The following is a 25,227-nucleotide window of genomic DNA, read 5'->3' as shown; positions in this document are numbered from 1 at the left end:
AAGTAAAGTGCAAGTGCAAGTATAAAGTGTAAGTATAAAGTGAAAGTCCAAGTGGAAGTGGAAGTGCATGTGTAAAGTGCAAGTGCAAGTATAAAGTGCAAGTGCAAGTACAAAGTGCAAGTACAAAGTGCAAGTGGAAGTGCAAGTGTAAAGTGCAAGTTCAAGTGCAAGTGTAAAGTGCAAGTTCAAGTGCAAATGGAAGTGCAAGTCCAAGTAGAAGTGGAAGTGCATGTGTAAAGTGCAAGTGCAAGTATAAAGTGCAAGTGTGAGTATAAAGTGCAAGTCCAAGTGGAAGTGCAAGTGCAAGTTCTAGTGCAAAGTGCGAGTACAAAGTGCAAGTGCAAGTATAAAGTGCAAATGTAAAGTGGAAGTGCAAGTATAAAGTGCAAGTGCAAGTGCAAGTGCATCTGTAAAGTGCAAGTGCAAGTGTAAAGTGCAAGTCCAAGTGCAAGTGGAGGTGCAAGTGTAAGTATAAAGTGCAAGTTCAAGTGCAAGTGGAAGTGCATCTGTAAAGTGCAAGTGCAAGTATAAAGTGTAAGTGCAAGTGTAAGGTGCAAGTGTAAGTATAAAGTGAAAGTTCTAGTGTGAGTGGAAGTGCAAGTGCAAATGCAAGTACAAATACAAAGTGCAAGTGCAAGTGTAAGTGCAAGTGTAAAGTGCAGGTGTAAGTATAAAGTGCAAGTCCAAGTGTAAGTGCAAGTGTAAAGTGCAAGTGTAAAGTGCAATTGCATGTGTAAAGTGCAAGCGTAAGTATAAAGTGTAAATCCAAGTGCAAGTGCAACAATCATGCAGTTGCTCCCGAGGAACCAATATCACAACGTTTCGCCATCGCGAAAATTTGAAATCTAAAATTAACCGTGATTAAAATTGCGTATAACGATGTATCGTGCTGATAAACCTCTATGGATATTACGTTCGAAATTCGTCTCGCAGTCGACGTTAATTAGTAAAACGTCGTTTGTTAAAAATCGTGAAAAGTTAATTGCTCCTTTTCTTAAGAACAACGATTGAAATGGTAACATTTTGGGGCTTAATAAAAAAAAAAGTAGGAGCTTTCTAAAGTTTTACGGTTAACCCATCAAGGAACAACATTCATCTGTGATTTCCTTTTAATCGATTCTCGCTATTCGTATCGTAATTATGAGAAGGAATTCCAAAAATTTGTTTAATATTCTTCTCTGAATGCTGTAATTTTTGTGGAATTTGAAAAGATTGAAGTACTCTATAGTACTGGAATAAACTATAATACTTGTTTGCTAGATTATTTTTTTATGCTTTCAATTTACGTAATATGTTCATTGTTCTAATATATTTCTTAACCTTAGCAAAATAATAATCTACGTCCTTTTAGTAACATTGAATTATTTTACTTATTAATCCCTAGTTAATCCTCTTACTTTTTCTCTTTTCCTTTTATCGTTATTCTTGTTGCGTTAGGCTTTCGCCCGTTATAAGCATAATTAATAAGCGGTAATAGGTAAATAAAAATTTAATTTGGAAAGAAGAAAAATAGATAAATAAAGAAGAAAATAGATAATACAAATTTAACAAATAAAAGTAAAAATTACAAAAGCATATAAATAGATGTGTAAGCAACAAGTAAATAGCAGATTGCATCAACAACGGCTGAACAATCAGCCCAATAATCCAGTGAATCCGACCATAAAATTATCGTACACCAAATATGAATGCACAAAATACAGGGACGTTGCTTTTTACATCTACCATACAGATTTAGCGACGTAAATTAAATAATATCGATAATATCCATGTCAATTTATTGTATGATAGTTTGCTCGTATGCAGATTATAAAAAGAAAAAAAAATAATAAGTAACGATACCTCGATATAATTTTCTCCGATGCTCGAATTTAAACGAAACAACATGTACATTAGGACAACTTAGGAAGGCAGAAGTAATAAAGAAATGCACTGATACCTGCTAAAGTCATGCATCGATAGATCATTAATGTAGAGACCCGTTGCGATCAGGGAATTCAAATCTGGCATAACGGGCGTACCAAGATACATCATCATCTTCCAGTTATCCATGTATATCATCTGACCTAATGAACGTCGTGGATATTTGTTACAAAGGTTCAAACAATCAATGTTGAAACGAAGAAGTTGCTTTGCCTATCGCGTTTTTACGTTGTCTCGTATTATACGAACGCGAAACACGCGGTTCACTATATTCGTTTCGAATTAAATCGGCCGAAACGTTTACACCTTCGATTTCGGAAAATATTTTAAACTATACGTGTTACTCGATAATATGAGCTTTTTTCCTCTCTAAATCGGTGATTGCAAACCAGAAGGTTCCAATATCTATGTATTGCACTTTTTATACGTACGTAGTCTGTTCCAAAAGCACGTGCAAGCTTTAATTATGGAAACATTTCTAGGTAACATTTTTCAAAATTAAATCGATCGCTTTAGTCGACAAAGATTTTCTCTTTTCTTAAGCACATGGGTGTTTTGCGGCCTCGGTGTTTCAAACGAGATAATAATTCTTGTATCGATAATTTGCTAATGATTCTTCTCATTATTTCGCGTGTCTTAATGCCGACGAACAAGGCTATGTGTAACGTGAATATTTTAATAAACTTCCCAGTCTGCTATTGTGCAAATGTTCTTTCTCGGAGCTAACAATCTAAATTATAAAGCAGACAGAGGTATTATCCTTGGAACAGACTATACATAAAATATAGAAAATAGAGTAAGAGAAGCAAAATTTTTCTTTTTTGTCACTATCGCCTATTAAATTAAAGAATTAAGAAACGTTTCAAAATACGTCTCGTTCGAATTCAGTCACCGCTATCTTCTTCGTGTTGCATAAAAATAATTTATAGAAAGAAAATAATGATTTTCTTCGCGTCCCATAAGCGTTTCGTAATAGCTTTACGATAGCTTTTACGAAAACTTGCGAGACACTCTGCTCGTATATAATTTCAGGCGACGTGTCAATTTAATAAAAAATTTAACTCAGAAGAAATACAGACAAATTATATTGCAATTACGCCATATGAGGATGATAAATTGAGAAGAAATTTCGAAGACTCTGATTAGGTTCATATTTGTTTCGCAAATTGACGGCGACATAAAATCAATTTAAAATCGGCGAAGTTTTTACAGATATTAGAAATTTTTAAGTTAAAATTGTTACGATGAATTAGTAGAGACTTTTGCACCGGCAGGCTAATCAATTCAACGGAATAATTAATATATTTACAAAAGCACGTAACAACGTGGCGATAGTAAACAAATTTGTATAAATTGCAACAATATATTATTCAATAACGTGGTATGTTAACTACAGCCCGATAACAAGAGCTACGATCACCGAGTTTATTAGGCTCGGTTAATTAGAAATTAATTAGAAAATATACGACTGCTCAAAGTAATCGACCGAATAATTTCTGATAGGACGCTTCATTTGTTTGTTTAATCGTGAATCTTAGAAAGAAAATGCTTGTTTTTCGCTAGAACCGTTCACGTACCTATTTTGTATACATAGATATACGTTATCTTAAATAATATTTCCATTGTTCGAAGTGATAATGTCGAAGGACACCGATACACGATCTAATTTAAGCAAAAAAGAACGAGCCTCGACGTAACAATGAATTTTTCGCCTCGTTGTAAGTGGAATATTTGTAAAAGCCTAAAACATAGTACGAAAAATCGAGATATACAATACACGATATAAACAAATGGTATAGTGTTAAATTTTTTAACGAAACGAAATAACAATATGAGGCCGAAGAATAATCGATCTTTACGAGTGTAAACTGTTAAATGGAAATGTCAAAGAAATTACCTTTCAATCTCAAGGTTCTGTCATCTACCGAGTCGAGTTCGTCGCTCAGTAAAATTTCATCTTTCTGTCGATCTGGTGGCCGTTCTGTGAGAATTGGTTCCACGGTAACTAGCTCGAAAATATTATTCGTTCTGTTTAAAATCTGCAAAGAACAGGTAACAATTATTTCCTTGAATATCCGTAGCTTATTTTTACAATCTAATTCGATGTATGAACCTAATTAAAGAAATAAGACCTAAACGAAGATTGAAGTATAACACAAATTAAGTATAACAATTTAAGATATTTTTTCCGCATTACGTCTCTACATTTTTTACTCGTAATGTCCATTTTCTAAATAATAAATAAATTTTGCTCGGAAATGCGTGAACGTTCGTGGTTTCAATATACGGAGAAACAAAAGCTATAGATGTAAATTATAACATAGAACAGGAGTAACAAGGAAAGACAAGATTTTGGCAAGATCCGATGAGGTAAACTAAAGAAAAGAGAGATTAAAGAATAACATAATAGTAAGAAGATATTACCAAAGGGAAATAGTTCGTATTGCCAGTTAAAAATAGAGGAAAGCTGGAAAGGACGAAGGAAAAGCAGAATGATCAGAGAGGTGACAGAAGTAGAACATTTTCTAAAAATATACGTACCGAGTGAAATTTGAATGCAATGAGCGGCCTGACAAGGTCGAAGAAGTGTGTAATCTTTTTGCCAACTAGATCGGGCAATATTACCATCAAAGAATTTCCGATACTCCTTACGATCATGTCTGATCTAAAAACGAAAGCTTAATTACGCGCTGTACACGCAGATCGATCGATAAAAAGATAAATAAACTTCGTCGGTAAAGATAGAAGCTTTGCCAAGATAAGAAAAATGCTTTATTGTATTATTTATAGACGATGACAGTCTTGAGATTTTCCGGTCGAACAAGCATCCTGGAGGAATTACTTGCTCAGACGTTTCTGCATTGCCAGCATTGCAACAAGCTCCATCGGTGATCTCTAGACACGCACCGATGCTGTGTCAGCTACTTGCAACGGAACATGTGCATTCTTTACATTCCAATGTTCCAAATGAAATAATGCAACAGCTTTCAAGAAGAACAAATTACTTGACGTTTCGTCAGCGTTGCAACTAGCTTCGTCTAGACACGTCACCGATGCTGTACCAGCCAATTGCAAACTAGCTAATCAACCGTGGAATATGTATATTCTTTATATTCCAATGTCCAAAAGCAAAGTAACCTAAAGCCAACTGTCCACGAAGAGTCGCTCCGTAGACGCGCATTCGTATGATCTTAGACTGTGAATTTTGCCAATGTTCCAAGGTTCTTGAGTAAAAGGATTGAGGTGGATAGGTCATGATAGGTACTGCTGGTGTACGAGATTTTGTCTTCACCCGGGTTGCCTCCTCCTCAGTTAGGAATTGCGTAAAAAACCAGACTGTGAGTGCCGGGATTCAAACCTGGTCTTGAACGTTCGGAACCAACTGCGCTAACCACAGCTCTGCCGTCGTCCGGTCGAGGATAGGGTCTTTGTGTAGCAAGCCACGGGACACAAACCGTTGGAAGGTTCGCTGCCGCTACAGGATCAACCTGTATCGTCCATACAATTATTTATCGACAAATTGCATTTTCGTAGAGAACCTCGAAATATCGACGATGTTATTGATTGGCTGAAGACATCTCTCGGACGCGTTGATGTTAGCAGTACTCTTCCGCGCAGCGATCATCGTAATGTAACGTGCATCCGTCATCAAATTAAGCCGAATTAACACGGTTTCAGTTTGGCAGAACACGACGAACGAACGGTGCTCTCATGCTCGTCTCATCGGCGTACGAAACGAGGACGAAGGCAGCGTGGATCCGCCGTGTTCCTCCAAAGTGAAAGAACATAAATTCGGCTGTGACATCGCCGGTAACACGTTGCAACTGTAAAGAACGTAGCGATAGAGGAGGAAAGCGTGACATTTTAATAACGCGACAAAATGTATCTTGCTACAGTTGTAGATGGATCGTCCAGCGGACCAAATGTCTTGCGCGTCTACGAAGCGACTCCGATGGACACGACGTTCCGCTGACGTTCGTGGACGGTGAACCTGAGTTTCTAACAAATTTCCTCAGAATTTCACGGTTTGTTATTCAGTTTTCGTAAGCGTTCTGATACTCTATGAACGAAGATGTAAATAAACTTGCTGCAACATACCCGAAAACGATACAAAATGGAAATATTTCGAACAAGACAGAGGCTCCTATTGGCAGATGCTTCTCTTCGCGTGTCATAGTCAACGAGGCTTGGGTAAAAGCCCTGTTATCAAAGGTGAGCTGAAAAGTGACGTGCACGGTGTCGAATAGAATCTCCTCGCGCACCAGCTCGATCTGTAATTCCTTGTGATAAAAGTGTCGGGCCACCTCTCTTATCTGACCCATCGTGTAATAAACGAATCCGCGTCGTTTGCTCCTATAATGGAGGGTCAGGCCTGCAATGCACGTAATAAAAGTAAATGTAGACCACGAATTCTATTCTTAGCCGATGATATTACGAATAGTCTGTTTTTCTATTTTAGCGCTTCGTAATTATAGACCAGTGAGACTGGCAGTAACGAGGATGACAGTGGATGATGAAAGAAGTACTTTTTGGCTAATAAACGCGTGCTCGATGCTGCTTTGTTCTTTCGCTGGTAAAAATGGAAAATCTAGACACCCGCAAGGGTCACATTGATCGATTCGGAAAATTGAAAATCGGGCACAAGTTACCTATTGACGTTAAAAGCGCTATTTTTTGTAAACTTGTGGAAATAAGTGGTTTATCTTTATGGAATTGAACGTTCATCGTGTAGCTGGATTAATGACATCGCAAAGCTTATTATAAGAAATGCAATCTATCGTTTTGCTTTCTGAGAAGATCGCGCGAAATCGCGAATCGCGTAATTTCGCGGTACATGCGATTCATTTGGAAGTTGTTTACCTTGCCGCGTCTCGTTCTCGCAAATAAACGAAGGCGCTTTCATCCTAGGGTAGGAAAATTTCAGATATTCGTGTAAATTGTCCAATCCATTAAGGAAATCTCTTACGTGACGCCCAAGTACTGAAAGCACACGATCATAACCGTACTGGCCAACGAATCCTACGAAGTGTACACCCATCTGATCGAAAAATTCTTTTTCCGTTACGCCAAGTACCTGTAGTACAAGTTAGAAATGTATTCGATTGAATTAAACGACATCAATACACAGGGTATACAGTATAAAGGTACGTAAGTGATAAGGTAGAGTAAAGCTTTTCTAATTAACCCATTAAAAAACCAGACAGTGAAATAGCACGTGATAGTCACGTAAATGTAACATTAGCGAGGAAACGTAGAAAGAAAGTCATCTGTGTATTCTTTCAGACTGTCAATGTGGAGAGTGAGTCACCTAAGAGTTTAAACTGTAATATTCTCGATATTATTAACCGATTAGCTGTTTTCGACGAGTATATTCGTCACGAAGAAATGCCAATGTTTCGTGCTGTAGCGAGCCCTGTAATTCAGCAATAAAATTAAAAAACAGTCGTTTTATTACAATTCTTAATTCTTAATTCTATGTTACAACAGACACGCGTATTCTGTGTTTGACGAGTATACTCGTCATCGCTTACCTTTTGCGACATATTTTAAGTACACGTTTTTCAGAGTTTTCGAAGAAGTCGCAACAGCTAACTGGTTAATTATATCGGAAAATGTATCGGATAAAAATCGAATGGCTTCAAGGGAGGCATGTTTCTTTTAACGAAACCTTCTATTTGCACGTTTTCTGTTTTTCAACTTTGTTGGTGTGTTTATGAAAGCTTCCCCCTTCGTCTCTTAAATGAAAACTTTTAGTCTTGATGATATTCATTAATTATGCTTAATATACCGAGATAAAATAGTCTTACGGACAACTTGTTCGAAAAGCGAATGTGAACCTGATCATCGAAAAATAGTCATGTTAATTTCATCTTCTTTTCATTGTACAAAATGAAACGGATAAGACAAAAACGAAGAAACATTTATTTATTTATGTATTATCGTTTGTTTCCAATTTAAATCCAAATGAAAAATAAAATAAAACGATAAATTATCTCTGGCGTCATTCAAATGACTTTTGTTTAAATAAGAAATCTTATTGAAGATTAAAATATTGTTTCAATCTGTTATTTATTATTTAATCGGTAAATAAGATCTTGCCCAACACTTAGTATAACGATATACATATATCGAAATAACTTAAGTACCTAGCACAAGTATTAAGTACATAGCATTAGTATTAGTCTGATTAAACTTCATCGATACCTACTTCCACTAAATGTCCATTTATTTTTGTCTCCGACTACTGTAAGTCATGTGTTCCTTTTACAATCGATCATTAATCATGCACTTGCGCAACGAAATTAACAAACACATACGTGAATAGCCTTCTTCGCTAATCTCGGTATAAGGTTCTCAGGGTAGACCTGATGAACGCTGAAACTAGGTTGATCTACGGATGCTTGTCGTCGGATCTCCTCCCATCTGTCTTCCCCGTACACCTGTCGTATGTACTCGGACATGTTTTCCAGAATTAGGCCGTACATCTTCGCTAATTTTCACTCGCTTCCTACTATAAACAGAAGAAGAAGAAGGATAGAGAATGTTAAAAACGAAGAGTTTGATAGCTTGAGGTTCTTATTTCATTTTCTACGCATCGATCTTTCCGTTAACATCAAGCGATGGGATAAAATAGGATTTCCAGTCAAGTTATACGATTTATCTTGTAATTCGCCAATTTCTGTATCTCTACGATGCTTACTATTCGATGTAACGAAGTACAAGTTGAAAACTTGTCATTAATGGCACGATAAATAGTAAAATATTAGATTGTCCCAAAAGTTCCTTTCGTTTTTTATGGGAATAATGGATGCACAACATTTTGTGTTTTATGTTATTTTCTTGAATTATGTATGGTCCATTTTGTAATAGTAGAACAAAATAATAAAAGCACAACATTTTTTGTTTTATATTATTCCATGGAATCATGTGTGGTCCACTTTGTAGTAGTAAAACAAAATAATAAAAGCACAACATTTCTTGTTTTATATTATCCTATTGAATTATGTGTGGTCCACTTTGTAGTAGTGAAACAAAATAATAGAAGCACAACATTTCTTGTTTTATATTACCCTATTGAATTATGTGTGGTCCACTTTGTAGTAGTGAAACAAAATAATAGAAGCACAACATTTCTTGTTTTATATTATCCTATTGAATTATATAGGATCTCTTGTGTAGTAATAGAACAAAATAATAGAAGCACAACATTTTATGTTTTATATTACTTCATTGAATAATGTGTGGTCCATTTTGTAGTAGTAAAACAAAATAATAAAAGCACAACATTTCTTGTTTTATATTATTCCATTGAATCATGTGTAGTTCATTTTGTAGTAGTAAAACAAAATAATAAAAGCACAACATTTCTTGTTTTATATTATCCTATTGAATTATATAGGATCTCTTGTGTAGTAATAGAACAAAATAATAGAAGTACAACATTTTATGTTTTATATTACTTCATTGAATAATGTGTGGTCCATTTTGTAGTAGTAAAACAAAATAATAAAAGTACAACATTTTATGTTTTATATTACTTCATTGAATAATGTGTGGTCCATTTTGTAGTAGTGAAACAAAATAATAGAAGCACAACATTTCTTGTTTTATATTATCCTATTGAATTATGTGTGGTCCACTTTGTAGTAGTAAAACAAAATAATAAAAGTACAACATTTTATGTTTTATATTACTTCATTGAATAATGTGTGGTCCATTTTGTAGTAGTAAAACAAAATAATAGAAGCACAACATTTTATGTTTTATATTACTTCATTGAATAATGTGTGGTCCATTTTGTAGTAGTGAAACAAAATAATAGAAGCACAACATTTCTTGTTTTATATTATCCTATTGAATTATGTGTGGTCCACTTTGTAGTAGTAAAACAAAATAATAAAAGTACAACATTTTATGTTTTATATTACTTCATTGAATAATGTGTGGTCCATTTTGTAGTAGTAAAACAAAATAATAGAAGCACAACATTTTATGTTTTATATTACTTCATTGAATAATGTGTGGTCCATTTTGTAGTAGTAAAACAAAATAATAGAAGTACAACATTTTATGTTTTATATTACTTCATTGAATAATGTGTGGTCCATTTTGTAGTAGTAAAACAAAATAATAGAAGCACAACATTTCTTGTTTTATATTATCTTATTGAATTATGTAGGATCCTTTGTGTAGTAATAGAACAAAATAATAGAAGCACAACATTTTTTGTTTTATACTATTTCATTGAATCACGTATGGCCCATTTTGTAGTAGTAGCATAAAGTGGATGGTACATAATCCAATAAAATAATATGAAAGAAAAAAACGCTGTGCATCTATTATTTGCTTCTGAAACTAAAGGAACTTTTGGAACAGCTTAATATGTCATGTATGTGATAATATATCATGTATTTGATATATCGTTGTCAGCTCTATGATCAAATAGTTTTCTATCGCCACAACTAAAATACACATTAATTCGTTATTGGTTTCAAATAATAATTAACAATAAATATATAAAAAATACCTTCGCGTGTATGAACAATAGCTTCTATTTGAATTAATTCCAATTCTTTTCCTCTTAAATTTTAATTGTGCTTCCGTAATAGAAAAGTTATGAATTAACGTGTCGTATTCAGAAATTAACATTGCAATCTCGGTAATCTCTTTTAGCCAAAGTTCCGTATTATCTGCGCTGCTTTGAACTTTATAATATCTTTGTCTTTAGTTTTCTTTTTCGAGATTTTAACACGAAGAGTACGAAAGTGTAAGTAGCCAGGTGAAAACGATTAATCGACCTTTTAACCGATTAAATAACGAATTAAGTCTAAATGCACGTACAATATTATGTTATCAAAATTTCTATCGTTTTATCATACGATTTACGAACGCTAATAGATCTTTCCGTATTATCCAAATTTTCGATTATCCGAGATAAGCGCCGATCCGCATCACGCCGTTTTCTTAAAAACGAAAAGATCGATGATCGTGAAAGCCGATACGATGGTTAGTCAAACTGTTAACGTAAAATATCGAACAATTGTTATACTGATCGCTACAGATATAATATAATATAGATAGGATACAATATAAAGTTTGAAGTCGCTGTCCGTAAAATATTTTTCATCCGAAGGCGAAGAGTCTTCTGCGAATGGGCCATGCAAGATTTATGACACAAAGCTCGTAATATTTCACCACTTTACATCTGTATAATGATTCAGCATGGAATTAAAATGAAATGCTTGTCAGATATGAGCAGAGTGCATTTGATTTATTTCCGAAATGCTTTACATTTCAAATGTTTCAACTTAATCTTCTTAAAATAGTTGATGCACCGTGTACAGAAAGAAGCAGAAATTCGAGAACGAAGACACGTTGAAACAAAGAAGGATATATTTGTAAAAAGAAAAATCACATGGGGACAACAAAATCGTAAAAGTTGTAAGAAGTTAACTTTGTGTCGCGTACAGTCGTAACGTTCCAATTGAATCCGATAATAATCAACCTCGTGCCTCGGTGATACACCGTAAAACGGAAAATATAACAAATGTTAAAAAATACTTTATTATTGAAAAAGAAAATACCTCGATATCAACGTAAACTTCGTATTTCTTAAATTCCTTCTTAAATTTTTATTCTGTGTTTTATTGTGTATTTTAATTGTAGCGAATTAACGTGCGTTTTAGTTGTGGCGATAAGAAATTGATCATAAAGCTATCAATGATATGTCAAATATATGACACATACATGACATTAAGTTTAGGAAATTTCTTAAATTTCCTAAAACCATAAGCTTCTTGCAACTTAACGCAACGACAAATTATTTAACAATAAATGAGATCTCTGAAGTACGAGATGTAAAAATACGTATTCCGATTTGTATTTAACGAATAATATTGTTATATATATATACAATATATCTATATATACAGTATATCATAATACCCTACTCGTTTCTAATTAATTACCAATTTTCAACGTTATTACGTACATTTAATACGATTAACATTCGACGTCTCAAAACTGGGAGATTTGTTTTCAGAATTTGCTCCTTCCAAGAAATTCCTCCACATTTCAATTTATGAAATTACCCAATTATCTTTTGTGCAACTGAATTATTACCATACCGATATCTGTTCTATGATTGCATTTCCGACTTTCTACTGTTCCATCAGATACACCTATCAGATAATTGTCGATGACTATGTGCGTAAGTAGATCGCTTGCGATATCTCGATAAAAGCGATGCTCTTGGAAGCTTAACTTAACTTAGATTTGATTATCCCGTTTCAAAAATAGATACAGTCGCTCGCAACACTTAGCACGATAAATTTTTATCAACACATTACGTGAATTATGCGAAATTTCATTGCCACTGTAACGAGCCACTACCATCGTCATTATAACATCGTGATTTGTAATTGTAAAATTTGAAACAAATTTAAAAAAAATAATAATAAACTATAGAAATTGCGACAAATTTTTTTACACCTGGTCAGAAATTGGTACGTGGCAATAATTACAAACGTACGATTAATGATAAAGATGATCTCATTTAGATATCGTGACTTATTAATATAGCGAATAACCGACTGTTCAAATACTTTGGTCATCTTTGCAAGGTATGTACGTCCGATAAATATCTTGTAACGTTTATATACAATTTCAGATTCGTTTCAATTGTTACGAATATTATCGAGATGGTCGTGTTTCGTTATAGTGAACTTTTGATTTGAATGAAAATGTTTTATATGTAAGAAAGTTTCTAAAGGATCGCGTATTTCAATTAATTTCAAACAATCTTCTTGCCTAATTACGTTTAATGATTTTTAAACGACTTCCAATCCTTGTCATAAGAATAGATACGTTGCAGACAATCTTGTTGCGATCTTACCGCGCGTTACGTTTAATTAGAAAATTTCGTTCCATCGATTATTTTTCATCTCGCTTGTATTAACTGCTAGCGAATAAAACACAGTAAATATAAATATAAATATAAATGTCACAAAGTAGTCACAAAGTAACGACGTATGATCGTTGAAGTAGTTGCAGTAAGGTAAAAAAATGTCATGAAAGTTACAATAAATATAAACGTTGCGTGTGATTCAGACGATACTTACAGAGCTTACGGAATATTACGAACTATCTATATTTCGCTGAAGAGATCGTACATTTAGAACTTGTCGGAATCATGTTAATCATTGGATGCTTAAGTCGATGGGCCGTCAAAGCTACGAATGGTAATGGTATTTTATATTCGTCATAGTAATATAGTATGTCTAAGTTTATTTTTAAGTAATTAAGTAACGTATTTTCAACTTTTAAACTTACTATTCTTAATTGATCATGTCGATTCGACAAAAAACACAAAAAATTCTTATATCGCTTCGTACGTTGACGTAAGACCAATGATACAGATGAAAAATAAAAAAAAAAAAAAAAAGAAACAATCTAAACGTAAAAAATTTCAAATGCGAAAAGAAAGGACCGAAATAATGATAAATAGGAAGAAATATAAGAAGTTTCTAAGAGCGTTGGAATACTTTCGCGAGCCAGCTGTATGCAAATATCCGACGCAATCCGATTCACTTAACTCAACTATGTTAAGCAAACTGTTTATTACATCGCTTCTTGGCATTGATACCAGGTCGGATAATAAAAAAAGCTGGACTTTATATTTATTGCACAAAATAAACTTTAGAAATCTTCTCACTTGTCGCGATTTATTCTGGCCCGTTGCTGTCGCTGGACCAAGTCCTTTTACCATAACCGACGAAAATAACTGAAGATCAAGGAATTCGCGTTGGAACGATATTTCCCGAGCGATACGCGGGACGATTTTGACCGCTTTCGGATGCTCCTCGCGTTTTTCGATTATGATGATCACTGACCCCGCGCACCAAAGGACGAGGTCTGGCCGACGGTTTTGCTTGAATTAAAATCAAGCGTCCATATAAGTAAGAGCCTGGTTATTATTAGACCGTTCACAATTTCGCTCACGTATGCACCTTTACCGATGGATATACGCGGATAGGTTCGCCCGCGGATGAAAAACGAGAGTCCACCTTCCTTTGTGGCCGAGCGTAGCTGCGCGATTTTTCAGCGATCGCTTTTACTTTTCCTAGCGTGGCAGAATTTATCGAACGTCGATCGGACAAATTTTAAAGTTGCGATAAATAAATAAATAAAAAGAAACTTGTACTTTCGCGCTTCCGTTTCACTTTGAGAAATTACTTTATCGATCATCGTCTTTTTAATACTTACTTTATTACTTTGTTATTGGTCACTGTTTATATGGTAATTCTATTTCGTGTAAATTATTTCTTTTTTTTTTTTTTTTTTTTCGTATTCCACGTGCTATTTCGTCGAGCCACAATTTACAACGTCTGATATTTTTAACGACAAATTTAGAAAATAATCGAATTTACTTTGGAATTTTACTTTCGAGTCTCATTTCAATTTTAATTACGTTTAAACTTCATCGGTCAATTACTTTAATTTTCAATGGCAGTTAAATTTTTAGAATTTCGTTAAACCTTGGTGCTGCGAGTTATTTCTCCTGAAATAATCACGATGGGATTTTTAAAGATTTTGTTTCGCAATAATTAAATGAACAGGTGAGTTTTACATTCTGCGCGTACAGAAAATGAAAGGACGATTTCGATGTTAGCATAAATAACGGCGTATGATCAAACGTGACGGTTCTAGATCGTAGAGATGATATTACACAATTTCCAAAAATATACAGTTATTACATTATCTACTAATTTTAACTCGTCCCATGCAATTATGTGTTTCCACGAAATCAACTGAGAAATATTCACGCTTAATATTTATTCTGTTAACATTGGAGATGAACCAAAGAATCAATTGGGTCACGATGACCTATTAAAAAATCAGCAAGAGTCGTTAATTCCATTAATAATTAGGAAAAATGTTCATTTGCATTTCGAAATTCGCAGGGACATAGCTGTTTTGTGACTTTGATAGCTGTTTTGTGACTTTGATAGCTGTTTTTAAAACATAAGAAAACATGCTTAAAAATATTTCGAATTTTAAAATGCCGCTTCTAAGTAAACACTTTGTTAAAGAATATTTACTAATTATTCCCGATTTAGAAAATTTCATGAAAAATAATTCAATTAAATTATCCTTCATTCAATTAAAAATCCCTCGTTATAAATAACAACAGCTATCGAGCTTTTCCAACGCGTACTTTCATTCGTATTGATTCTAAAGGTCCGTTTTTCTTCTATTGCCAAATTTCTTCTACTCCGATCTTTCGTTAACGTTACATAAAAAAAAAAAAAGAATACTTTTTCCCAAAAACCGTCTCTTCAAAAAATTACTTACGATCGTCCAGGTTCAGTCGATCTTAACGAGCAAATCACAGCACCGTGGAATTCAAAGAAATTGTCAATTATCGTACATTATCCTACAGATTATTGGAAAAGTGGACGAAATTGAGAAACAACGTCACTAACATGAAATGTTCAAAAACAATTCTATTTCCAAGGAACGAAATTTCACTCGCGTTTCGTGTATTTGCCAATGAAATTATACCGTTCACGATGCAAAACGATATCACTCGAATTTCGTAATACCATCGATACTCTCTCTTTCTCTCTCTCTCTCTCTCTCTCGTTCTTTCTTTCTTTTTCTCACGATAAATTTCGAACGATCAATGGAAGCACACATATCTGGCAGCCGCATCTGCAACTTCTATTTATATGATGGACTAGCGGAGGACCGCGGAGTCACTAGAAAAATATCCTGAAATAAACACCCTCCCTATTAATGATTTTACTTTAACGAGCTCTTTCTGTTGTGAACGCCGACTACGATCGGTTCAACTTTTATCCGAAGCTTTCCACAGCTTTGGATGGAAAAGAAATTTTCACGCGTAGGATCGTTCATGCGCGTATCGTTCGATAGAAATACACATTGGGAATTTTCTGAAGATTTTCTTCTCTACGTCGTCCCAACATATAGCGTTTCTAACAAATTCTAGGAGTCTAATACGTTTAAAAAACGATTTCATTGGTTTCGCGACTCTTTGGAATTTTGTATAAAGAAGAAATTTGCCCGTGTAGGATAATTTATTATACAGTGTAATTTATTATAATTTACATCGCTCGGATTCAAACGCGTATCGCACATTTTCTTGAAAGCTCGCTGCTACCTGATTTATTGAACTTTACTCGGTTCCCGTTATTTTGCGTAGCTCTTTCTTCACGCGTGTTCCAACGTGCGTAGTATCGTTGAAAAATTCTAGGATTTCGAGAAATTTTGCAAAAAAGTGCAAGGTAGTTCGTATTTGGCGAAAACTTTGCGAATTATCTTGAAATTTCAGCGATAGAGAAGTTTGGACGTGTTTAATATGCGCATATTTAATGCACAAGTTTAACGCTCGCACGAGACATCTGCTCAAAGAGAAAGAGACTGCAACTACTTTAGGTAATTGTAGGAACTTTTTCTTTTAAAGATTCACGGATTTTATTCCTTTGTTAGTCAGAAATATTTTAACGGCCGGTCTACGATTCCGCGACGCTCATTTTCTTGCATGCTCAATGATACACCGCGACATTTCGTTCTCGTTGTATTTACGTTTTTGCATTTCGCGTAATAAATGCATGCATGTCTTGAATACTTGTTTTTGTTTCAAGCACACGTCATGAACATGCTACGACGATTTTCATCTTTTAACCTCGAGTAAACGATATCGAAATAGTAATCCGTTCTCGTGTTTCGTCTATCAAAACACTGAACTATCGTTGCGTTAAAAAAGCTGCTGTTCTCGTTAGAAATTTTCTAGAACCGAGAGACGAACATTCAAACTAGACAGTCGTTAAATCGACGCGTTTGGCGTCTCGGATAATTCCACTTTTAACATTCTATTGCTTTCAACGTTATTTAATGCAATAATTATAGTCGAAAGATACTCGACGAATAATTTTGTTTAATTATTTGATATAATATCAAAAGGTTCTAGTTTTTTATTGTTAGAATTTTGAAATCACATCGAGTTTCGTTCGAGACGAACAAACTTTTACAAATGTCGATTATCAATACTTTAAATATGAAAATTACAAAAAAAAAAAAAATAGTATTGTAATCACTGGACTGGACAAAATTATAGTAATAGTTATTTAAAGATCAATTTTTTTTAATACACCTCATTAAGGATCTCTGTTCCACGTGAACAAATATATTCGCAGTTTAACTTTTACACGAATATACCTGCGCGTTTTAAGAACAAAATACATGTTTGCTAATCTCGATATTTTTGTATCAAAGCGGAGGATTAATCGATGAAATCTTGTTGAGAGACGTTACGTTAAAATTTGTAAATATTACTTGAAACCAGAATATTCGTAAATGCATAGTTTTCTTTCGCAAGTTGCTCGAATAAATATACTTAGACAGTCAAATGTCCATGTATCAATTACATAACGCGTAGCTACATATTTAAATAGAATTAGACATGACATAATGAATATGAATTAGAAACCTTTAATATTCGTAACACACGTTACACATGTCCTACGTACAATGTACATACACGTGATTCTCCAGTTAGAACTATGAGCACTGCTAAGTATGTCGATTAACGAATATCGTGTTTTCTCCAAACATTATTAGAAAATAACAGAAATGTTACTGATCAACTACAATGCGCAGTTATACACCGAGAACATCGTTATTTCATGTAGCAACATGAACAATGACAAAATCTTAAGAACCGACAGTGTATCAAATAGCAATCGTTTGATCTGCTGATAATGCGCTACTCTTTTCTTGCTTTTACGAAACAGGCTGGAAAAATAATTGAAAGATACATCCACAGATAGACGTTTGAAAGAAGCGATCTCGTCACTCGAATTAAATTTGACCACGTAATTGCAAGATCTGAAGAATCGACGATGTATCATTCCACTTTTCAACTTCTTTTTCTTCTTTCCTTGCTCCTTTTTCAGGAGGTTTCAATAGGAAAATACTGTGTTTCGATAAAAAGCAATCGGCACCACTCGCACGAAATTAGGCCGAGTAATTGAAGAATCTAAAGAACAGACGATGTATTCGATCTCACGATATCGTTTCCTTTTTCAAAATAATTCTAATATAAAATAGAAAAGGAGAAGAGCGCGCGGTAAAAAGCAAGAAGCAATAATTATTGAAAATAATTTTGTATACGCGTCACTCGTATCAAATTTCGCTATGTGTATAATTCGCGAAGATCGGAAAAACAAATGTATGAAATAGCTGTTACACGATCTCTTAGGAAGTTGGAAAAAAGCCTGGACGAAGAAACATTTTGATAAAAAGCAATCTAGTCACTGGCACGAAACCTCGCCAAGTACAGTCGCAAATCCTTAAAAATTCCGACAGCGTAACAGCGCGATCTCTTAACCGATTCCTTCGCTTCTCCCTTCGATTCGAACGTAGCGACAAAAAGAAGCGTCCGCGCGAAGATACAAAGTTTTGGTAAAAAGCATTCGCCTCACTTACGTGAACTGGTTTCGACGGCAGAATCGAAAGGTCGCAAGCCCAGAACCGGAAACACGGGTGTAAGAAGCGGTAAATAGCGACCGTTTAGGGGAGATTCTTTCTGCGGGACGGTTCTCGACCGTGCGATCTATCGACTGTGTGTCACTTCACTTGCGTCACTCGTTCTGGAAGTTGCGGCCGGAAAGAAGACGCGGCGTTACCCGCGCGCACGAAAGGAATCGTCGTTAAAACTGTGGTGGAAAATCCGCGCGGCCGTGCGCCTCGTCGGCCAGGGAAACCGAAAGGGAGATCCTCTTGAGTTGGTTAGAGCGGCGCGTTACGCATTTCGTGAAAGCGTCGATTCACGTGTCCTGCGGGACAGTGTGCCGTGTACGGAATAGTCGGCCGGCCAGGAACTCCCTCTTTTTCCGTCTTATCCTACTCATCCCCCTCTCACCCTGCTCCCACCTTTTCTTCCTTCCGTCGTCGACTCGTCAAGACTACAGCGACGTCAGAAGCTGCGGATCTCGACCGCCTTTTAGGAAACGAAATCCACCTTCGCTTCCGGGGCAACTCCCTCGCCTCCTGGATTCGAACAATCACTATCAAGGATCCTTCTGTATACTATATATTGTATACGTTAACGCGACTATGCGATGTTCCCACGGCATCGTTTCATAGTAATTTTTCTTTTTTTTTTCTTTTTTTCTTTTCTTTTGTTAGCGGGTTTTTTAGGGAATGGAGTAGAAGACGAACATTTTTTAGGGATTTTATGTGTGTTACGAGTAACGATAGGTGTGTTCACGATATCAGTTGGCAGGGATATTTTATTTCGTAAGTAGATTTGTAAGGAATAGAGAAGAAACTTTTTTCAATTCGAATATTTTTTGCAAATTTTATACGTATTATAAGTAAAGATATTTGCGTTCATGATAGCAATTATCAAGGATATTTTATTTCGTAAGTAGATTTGTAAGGAATGAAGAAGAAACTTTCTTGAATTAGAATAACTTTTTAGCATTTTAATATTTGTTACGGGTAACGATAGGTGTGTTCACGATATCAGTTGTCAGGGATATTTTATTTCGTAAGTAGATTTGTAAAGAATGGAGAAGAAACTTTTTTCAATTCGAATATTTTTTGCAAATTTTATACGTATTATAAGTAAAGATATTTGCGTTCATGATATCAATTATCAAGGATATTTTATTTCGTAAGTAGATTTGTAAGGAATGGAGAAGAAACTTTTTTGAATTAGAATATTTTTTGCAGATTTTATACGTATTATAAGTAAAGATATTTGCGTTCATGATATCAATTATCAAGGATATTTTATTTCGTAAGTAGATTTGTAAAGAATGGAAAAGAAACTTTTTTCAATTCGAATATTTTTTGCAGATTTTATACGTATTATAAGTAAAGATATTTGCGTTCATGATATCAATTATCAAGGATATTTTATTTCGTAAGTAGATTTGTAAGGAATGAAGAAGAAACTTTCTTGAATTAGAATAACTTTTTAGGATTTTAATATTTGTTACGAGTAACGATAGGTGTGTTCAGTAAACCCGTAATATTCTTCTAGTAGACTTTTTATATTTTATGTATGTACATAAGTAACAATTGATTAATATGTAATCACCGCTGATAACACGTAAGTGTAATTTGAACGAGTGTATTTAAAGAAATCAGAGATTAAAGTAAGAAAAATTTCTACGTTTGATGTACATTTCTTTAACGTCAAAGATGTATCAAAAATTCGATCAGGTGAAGACGACTCGTGAAGAAATCGGCAGGAGTTATTATTTTCGCTAATAATCATAGACATTTCTATTTAATATTTCATTTTGACTTTAACTATTCTCTACGAAATTTTACTACACTTTTCTTCGTCATAGACATTTTTAGAAGAATTAAAATAGAATTTTTGAATCGAACCAAATTAACGTGCATAACATCGCGATATGAATATTACGTACGCATAACTCTACAAGGACTTTTGAAAATCTTTTTCATTAAACGCGTTACGAACTCGTGCAATTTTCATTTCTGATACACTCTTACTGAATAATTTTGAAAACATTTCAAAGTGAAATATCGAAGCTCCAATCTCCCAACAGGAAACTTTCGTCATATGAAAGTTTCTGTAAATACGAGTCTCAGACAATCTCACAACATCTGTCACCACTGTACGATACCTAACTTTGGTTACGCGGTAATTTTGCCCTACACTCGTTACGAATAATTAGTCCCTCCGAAAATCCTTTTCATGCACATTTATATGGATTTATGCGTTCTTCGCAACCAAATTTCCTGCTCCCTTCAAACCTTTCAAATTAATACGAACCGTCCTCCCTTCCTCTCGATGATACGTTGAGGCAGTTTTATGATTCTTATTAGAATTTTTTCACCGTTATGTTTTATTCGCGTTTCTCTCGGAGAAGGGAAGTCGACGAAAAGAATACAAACAGCGTTAAAAACGTACCGTTTCGCGCGACGAATTTCACGACGATTACTTTACGCAATTTCGCAATTCGACTAGCGCGATTCGTCAACTATAAAAAATATATAAACGATATATAAACGTAACAAAGCATATAAGCAACATTTTAAGACGATAACTGGACGTAAAACCGAACTGAAAGGACGAAACAAACAATCCGAAGACCCTATATTACCTAAAGCTCGCTAAACCGTATAACAAACTGTGAACTTGCTTCTTAAGCTTCGTTCACACCAGCGATCACGGTACGATCGGATCAGTCAGACACCCATCAACATCCAAATTCCTTACACGTAATCCAACGAGAAGGATTTACCGAAATCGACTCGGTTAAGCCAAATGAAAATCTATCGACGTCGGTTTGCTACGTAGAGATTTTGCGTAGAGATCAACGATCGAAAAGAAATACGGAGCACGAACATTTAATCGAATTTAGACGAAACTACAGCGAAGTAGATGATTTCATTCACAAAAGATACTGCGACGCATCTCGCAAGATGAAATCGAAATTAGCATTCGATTGTTTCTCGTCGTTTAGTGCGAATGCCTCGATAAAGTCACAGGTTTTGATTGATCGTGACGTAGCTTCGGCCGCTAGTGTGAATCGAGCTTTACGTCGCTGATAATAAACCGTAAGCGGTTAATGCGACGCTAAATAATTAAAAGCAGAAAGATGGAATTGTTTTCGATTTATCGCTGGAAATAAGCGTAAGAACGTGATACAGATACATACAGATATTGTATATCATACGTTACTTTGCCGTGATGTCACAGTTCCTGAAAAATGAATTCGAGTTATTCGAACTGACGTAAAATTGGAAAATTTCGAGAATTTTCATCGTGCAATTTTCCTTGCAGATTTATACGAACGTACGTGTCTAATATTCTTCTTGTTTCTCGTTTTTTCGTCGTTGTTCATACTTCTTGAAAATTCAGAATTTAGCGTGTCTTGTTAGCTAATAAGATCCTTAAGGGCGCGTGTTGCAACCATTCGACCGGACTCGTGCGACCTCGTCATTATTGGATACGGTTATAATTGTCCAGATATACTTAACGAACGTTCAAGCAAATTACACGGCATCGAAATACTCCCTGTATTGTGCTCTAAATTGATATTAAGTCTAATGGGAGAGAGGGCTGCCGTTTCTGGATGTGCCTCTGCCATGTGAACGCAGAGGGAAACGTTCCACTTTCCATGGCGTCTATAATTTACGAACTTGCTTCGAAAAGGCGAATGAAAAAGTACATCGACCACGTTGACAGTTTAAGAAAAAGTTTCCAAGTTACGTATATATATATCCTTTATTCTTCTTTATTCTTCTGCTCTTTTCTGTTATTTATAGTCCTCGATATAGTCCGTCCCCATTTAAAAGGAAAACTGAATTAAGATTGAAACGGAGAATTTATTCCAATTTTATTCAAATTGGAAAGAAAAATTGAGAACCTGCAAACAATTTACGCTTATTGCCAATTAATCCTCCATCTATTGCGTATACCGAGTCGACCAATAGTTATATTTTTTCTTTAAGCTTTGCTTTTATCTCAAAACAATTAAAGTGAAGTGTAGCAATAAAATTTGTTGGATGATATTATAGAAACTAGGAAGAGTATTATTCAAAAAATTTCGGGGATCTGTTGAAGCACGAAAATCTGAGAAACTGCCCTTGAAAATTGGACTTAAACGATTCAGTATGCAAACGACATCAGTGAAAATAAAGTAGCAAACGAAAGGTTGAGAACGATTTTTAAAAAATAAATACGCCATTCGGTCTAACGAGACATGATCCAAGTATCGACTTGTCTGTAAAAGAGGAAATCCTTCAGCTTGTGAATCGCGTATAAATTATCAACAGAATATGCAACATCCTGTGACGAAAGAAATATTCGTCCTACGAACAAGAAATTTCAATATAAATATTCCTCGTATCGATCGTTAATGACGTTAATTGGTACATAGTATACAGTCTATTAGCTGTAGCTAATATACTGTTTGTACGAACGTTTAATGGAACATTTATTTGCAATAAATTAATTAACGTCAGTATATATCGACCATACGAAACAAAGTTTACAATTTACCAATCGATTTATATAAAAGACCACATTTTTATGCTGCTGATTAAATATAAAAAATTACCGAGAATAATAATCCACGCTTAATTAATAAATCACAGCCTTTCGAGATCCTGGCATTAAAGAAATTAGTTTCATACATTTTTATTACCTGTATCGCGTGACGATCATGAAACGTTCATATTTATAACATAATTATAATTTAATTGTTATATTTTAGTCAAGAGTATAAGACTGGTAATAATTATACGTATGACTATAATTATAGTATATATTCGATCGTTAACCACGGAATTATTTCATCGTAAAAAGATACCTCGCGATCAGTTGATCTCATTTAACAATTTCGTCAATAACTTCTCGCTTAATTGCTTTTTAATTACGATTTGATTATTTCTCATTCGATTAACATACCGAATATTGAATGCTTATAATCGCGTTCCTACTGACGCATTATCAATTCGGAACGTCAAATAACGGCGTAGTTAAATATTATATTTAGACGAATACAAATGTACAGTAATATATATGTATTGAACGCTTAATTAGACTCGATACAGAACAAAATTATTCTGCGAATTCTCTCAGAATTAACGAATCTCTCTGTTCGACAATCAAAAGAATTATTTCCATGGTCTACGTATAAACGTTACAGCCCTTTGCAATCTCTTTTCGAAAAACATGAGAAATCATATTTTCCATGATTTTTGCATAAAACAATAATTGTTTAATTCGTTGCGTTTAGTTCGTTACGTCGATTCTAATTTAGTTCGATTTTCCTCCGAGTATCTCAAAAATATGAATACCGTTTAGTCACGCGTACTAATATCGATCAATTTAATTAAAACAACACCTAAGCTAATTATTGTTCGTTTCTTACGAAACGTCATAGAAATTTACCACCTATTCCCAAAGTTGTATCTTAAAAATTTTCATTGCCCCTCAACTATCTCGTATCCGCTAAAATACTTCAATACTTCTTTCACCCGGCAAATCAAAATCAAAAATGGACTAATCGTATTCATTTGACGCGATGCTCCTTTATTTTCGCGCTCGTGGAATCTCGAACATCTCTTATATGTTGTATTATACGTGGTGAAAAGGTAATACGAGCACGTGTACGTAGGGTCGTGAACGCTTGTGTGTTGGGAAATGCGTGCCAAGCACATTTACCCTAAGCACACGTATCTTGGAATCGCGGAAACTACATTTGCCCGGCTGCAATGGCAGTTCTTATTCTCTACGATGTTTATCTGACCGTGCGCTCTGTTATACGAACCATCAGCTGATTCACATGACTCGAACGCGACGAGAGGATCAGGGGATGCAGCAGGTGTTACAGCGAGTCCACCTCCACAGAACAGGAACACACTCACGTTAACCTAGCTATTTTCCTGTGTGTGAACATTATACTAACAACGAGCCGAGGCGCACACTCGGGATCAATCACGAAGGGAAGTCGTGCGCGGACATGAATTTCGTGGATGCGCGCCATCCACGCGACTCTTCCGGCTGCGATCGAACTTCCTTCGTGCGACCACGTTTGTCAGCATTGAAAACCGCCGTACTGAATTCTTCTTCGTTTTTCTTCTCTTCTTTTCCTTTTCCTCTTGCAATTTCCTTTTATCGCTGTTTTTTACCAGGAAGCTTCGAAACTTTCAGGATGCGGTCAGATTATTGTCAATATACAGGGTGTTGCATACTTGAGTCGCCGAACAGCAAGGGCTTAACTAAGAGGAAAGAATGTTACGGAAAGTTTGTCGGTAAACGCTGCGTTACAGAGTTACGAGAGAGTAATCGTACGTATGAAGTAGACGGCGATCGATTTTCCATTACAGCGCACGAAAGTCGACCGTGTTATGGTGTGGGTGTAGTCACGCGTCTTTTTATCACATGGTGGCACTTCCATGTCCCATGGCCGGATTCGAAGCTTCACATCGATAACAATGGAATTAGCATATCACGGGCCCTGAGAATTTCGTTGAATTTCAAGGATTGCGTCTTTTATTCCTCGCGTGAATCCTTCGTGCCAAGTCACTTCCGTAGAATGAACCTTCCGTTCTACGGTTCCTAAAAATCAAGGGGTGTAAGGTCCTTGCAGGTGGCCTTGCAGGCCGACGAACTGGTCCTCCACGACCTAACCGCCTTTCGGTGTACTTGGTACGAAAAACTAACGCAAAGAACAAAAAAGAAGCAGTTTTTGAAATTTTCGTACGATATTAAGACAATAGGAAATGATC

At 35.2% G+C, this 25,227-nt stretch overlaps 1 protein-coding gene across 3 annotated transcripts in view; it reads right to left on the bottom strand.

The window, feature by feature from the left end:
* Gyc88e (Guanylyl cyclase at 88E) overlaps positions 1-25,227 on the bottom strand; it is a 37,796-nt gene that overhangs the window by 7,925 nt on the left and 4,644 nt on the right. Inside the window, exons 1-7 of one of the 3 annotated variants that reach the window (XM_072000186.1) lie at positions 24,267-24,422; positions 8,241-8,434; positions 6,784-6,997; positions 6,022-6,295; positions 4,465-4,588; positions 3,821-3,962; positions 1,940-2,066 (exon numbers count right to left, since the gene is read on the bottom strand). In XM_072000186.1, the coding sequence (XP_071856287.1) occupies positions 1,940-2,066; positions 3,821-3,962; positions 4,465-4,588; positions 6,022-6,295; positions 6,784-6,997; positions 8,241-8,408 (1,049 nt within the window). In that variant the 5' untranslated portion in view covers positions 8,409-8,434; positions 24,267-24,422. Of the gene's footprint in view, positions 1-1,939; positions 2,067-3,820; positions 3,963-4,464; positions 4,589-6,021; positions 6,296-6,783; positions 6,998-8,240; positions 8,435-18,432; positions 18,783-24,266; positions 24,423-25,227 lie in introns of those variants that run through there. The other 2 variants (XM_072000187.1, XM_072000185.1) reach the window with 2 other exon arrangements.

The sequence above is a fragment of the Bombus fervidus genome, chromosome 3 (genome assembly GCF_041682495.2).
Source record: "Bombus fervidus isolate BK054 chromosome 3, iyBomFerv1, whole genome shotgun sequence".
In the NCBI taxonomy this organism is placed as follows: domain Eukaryota; kingdom Metazoa; phylum Arthropoda; class Insecta; order Hymenoptera; family Apidae; genus Bombus; species Bombus fervidus.
The sequence above is the reverse complement of the archived record's forward strand: the minus strand, read 5'-3'. Positions and strand labels throughout refer to the sequence as shown.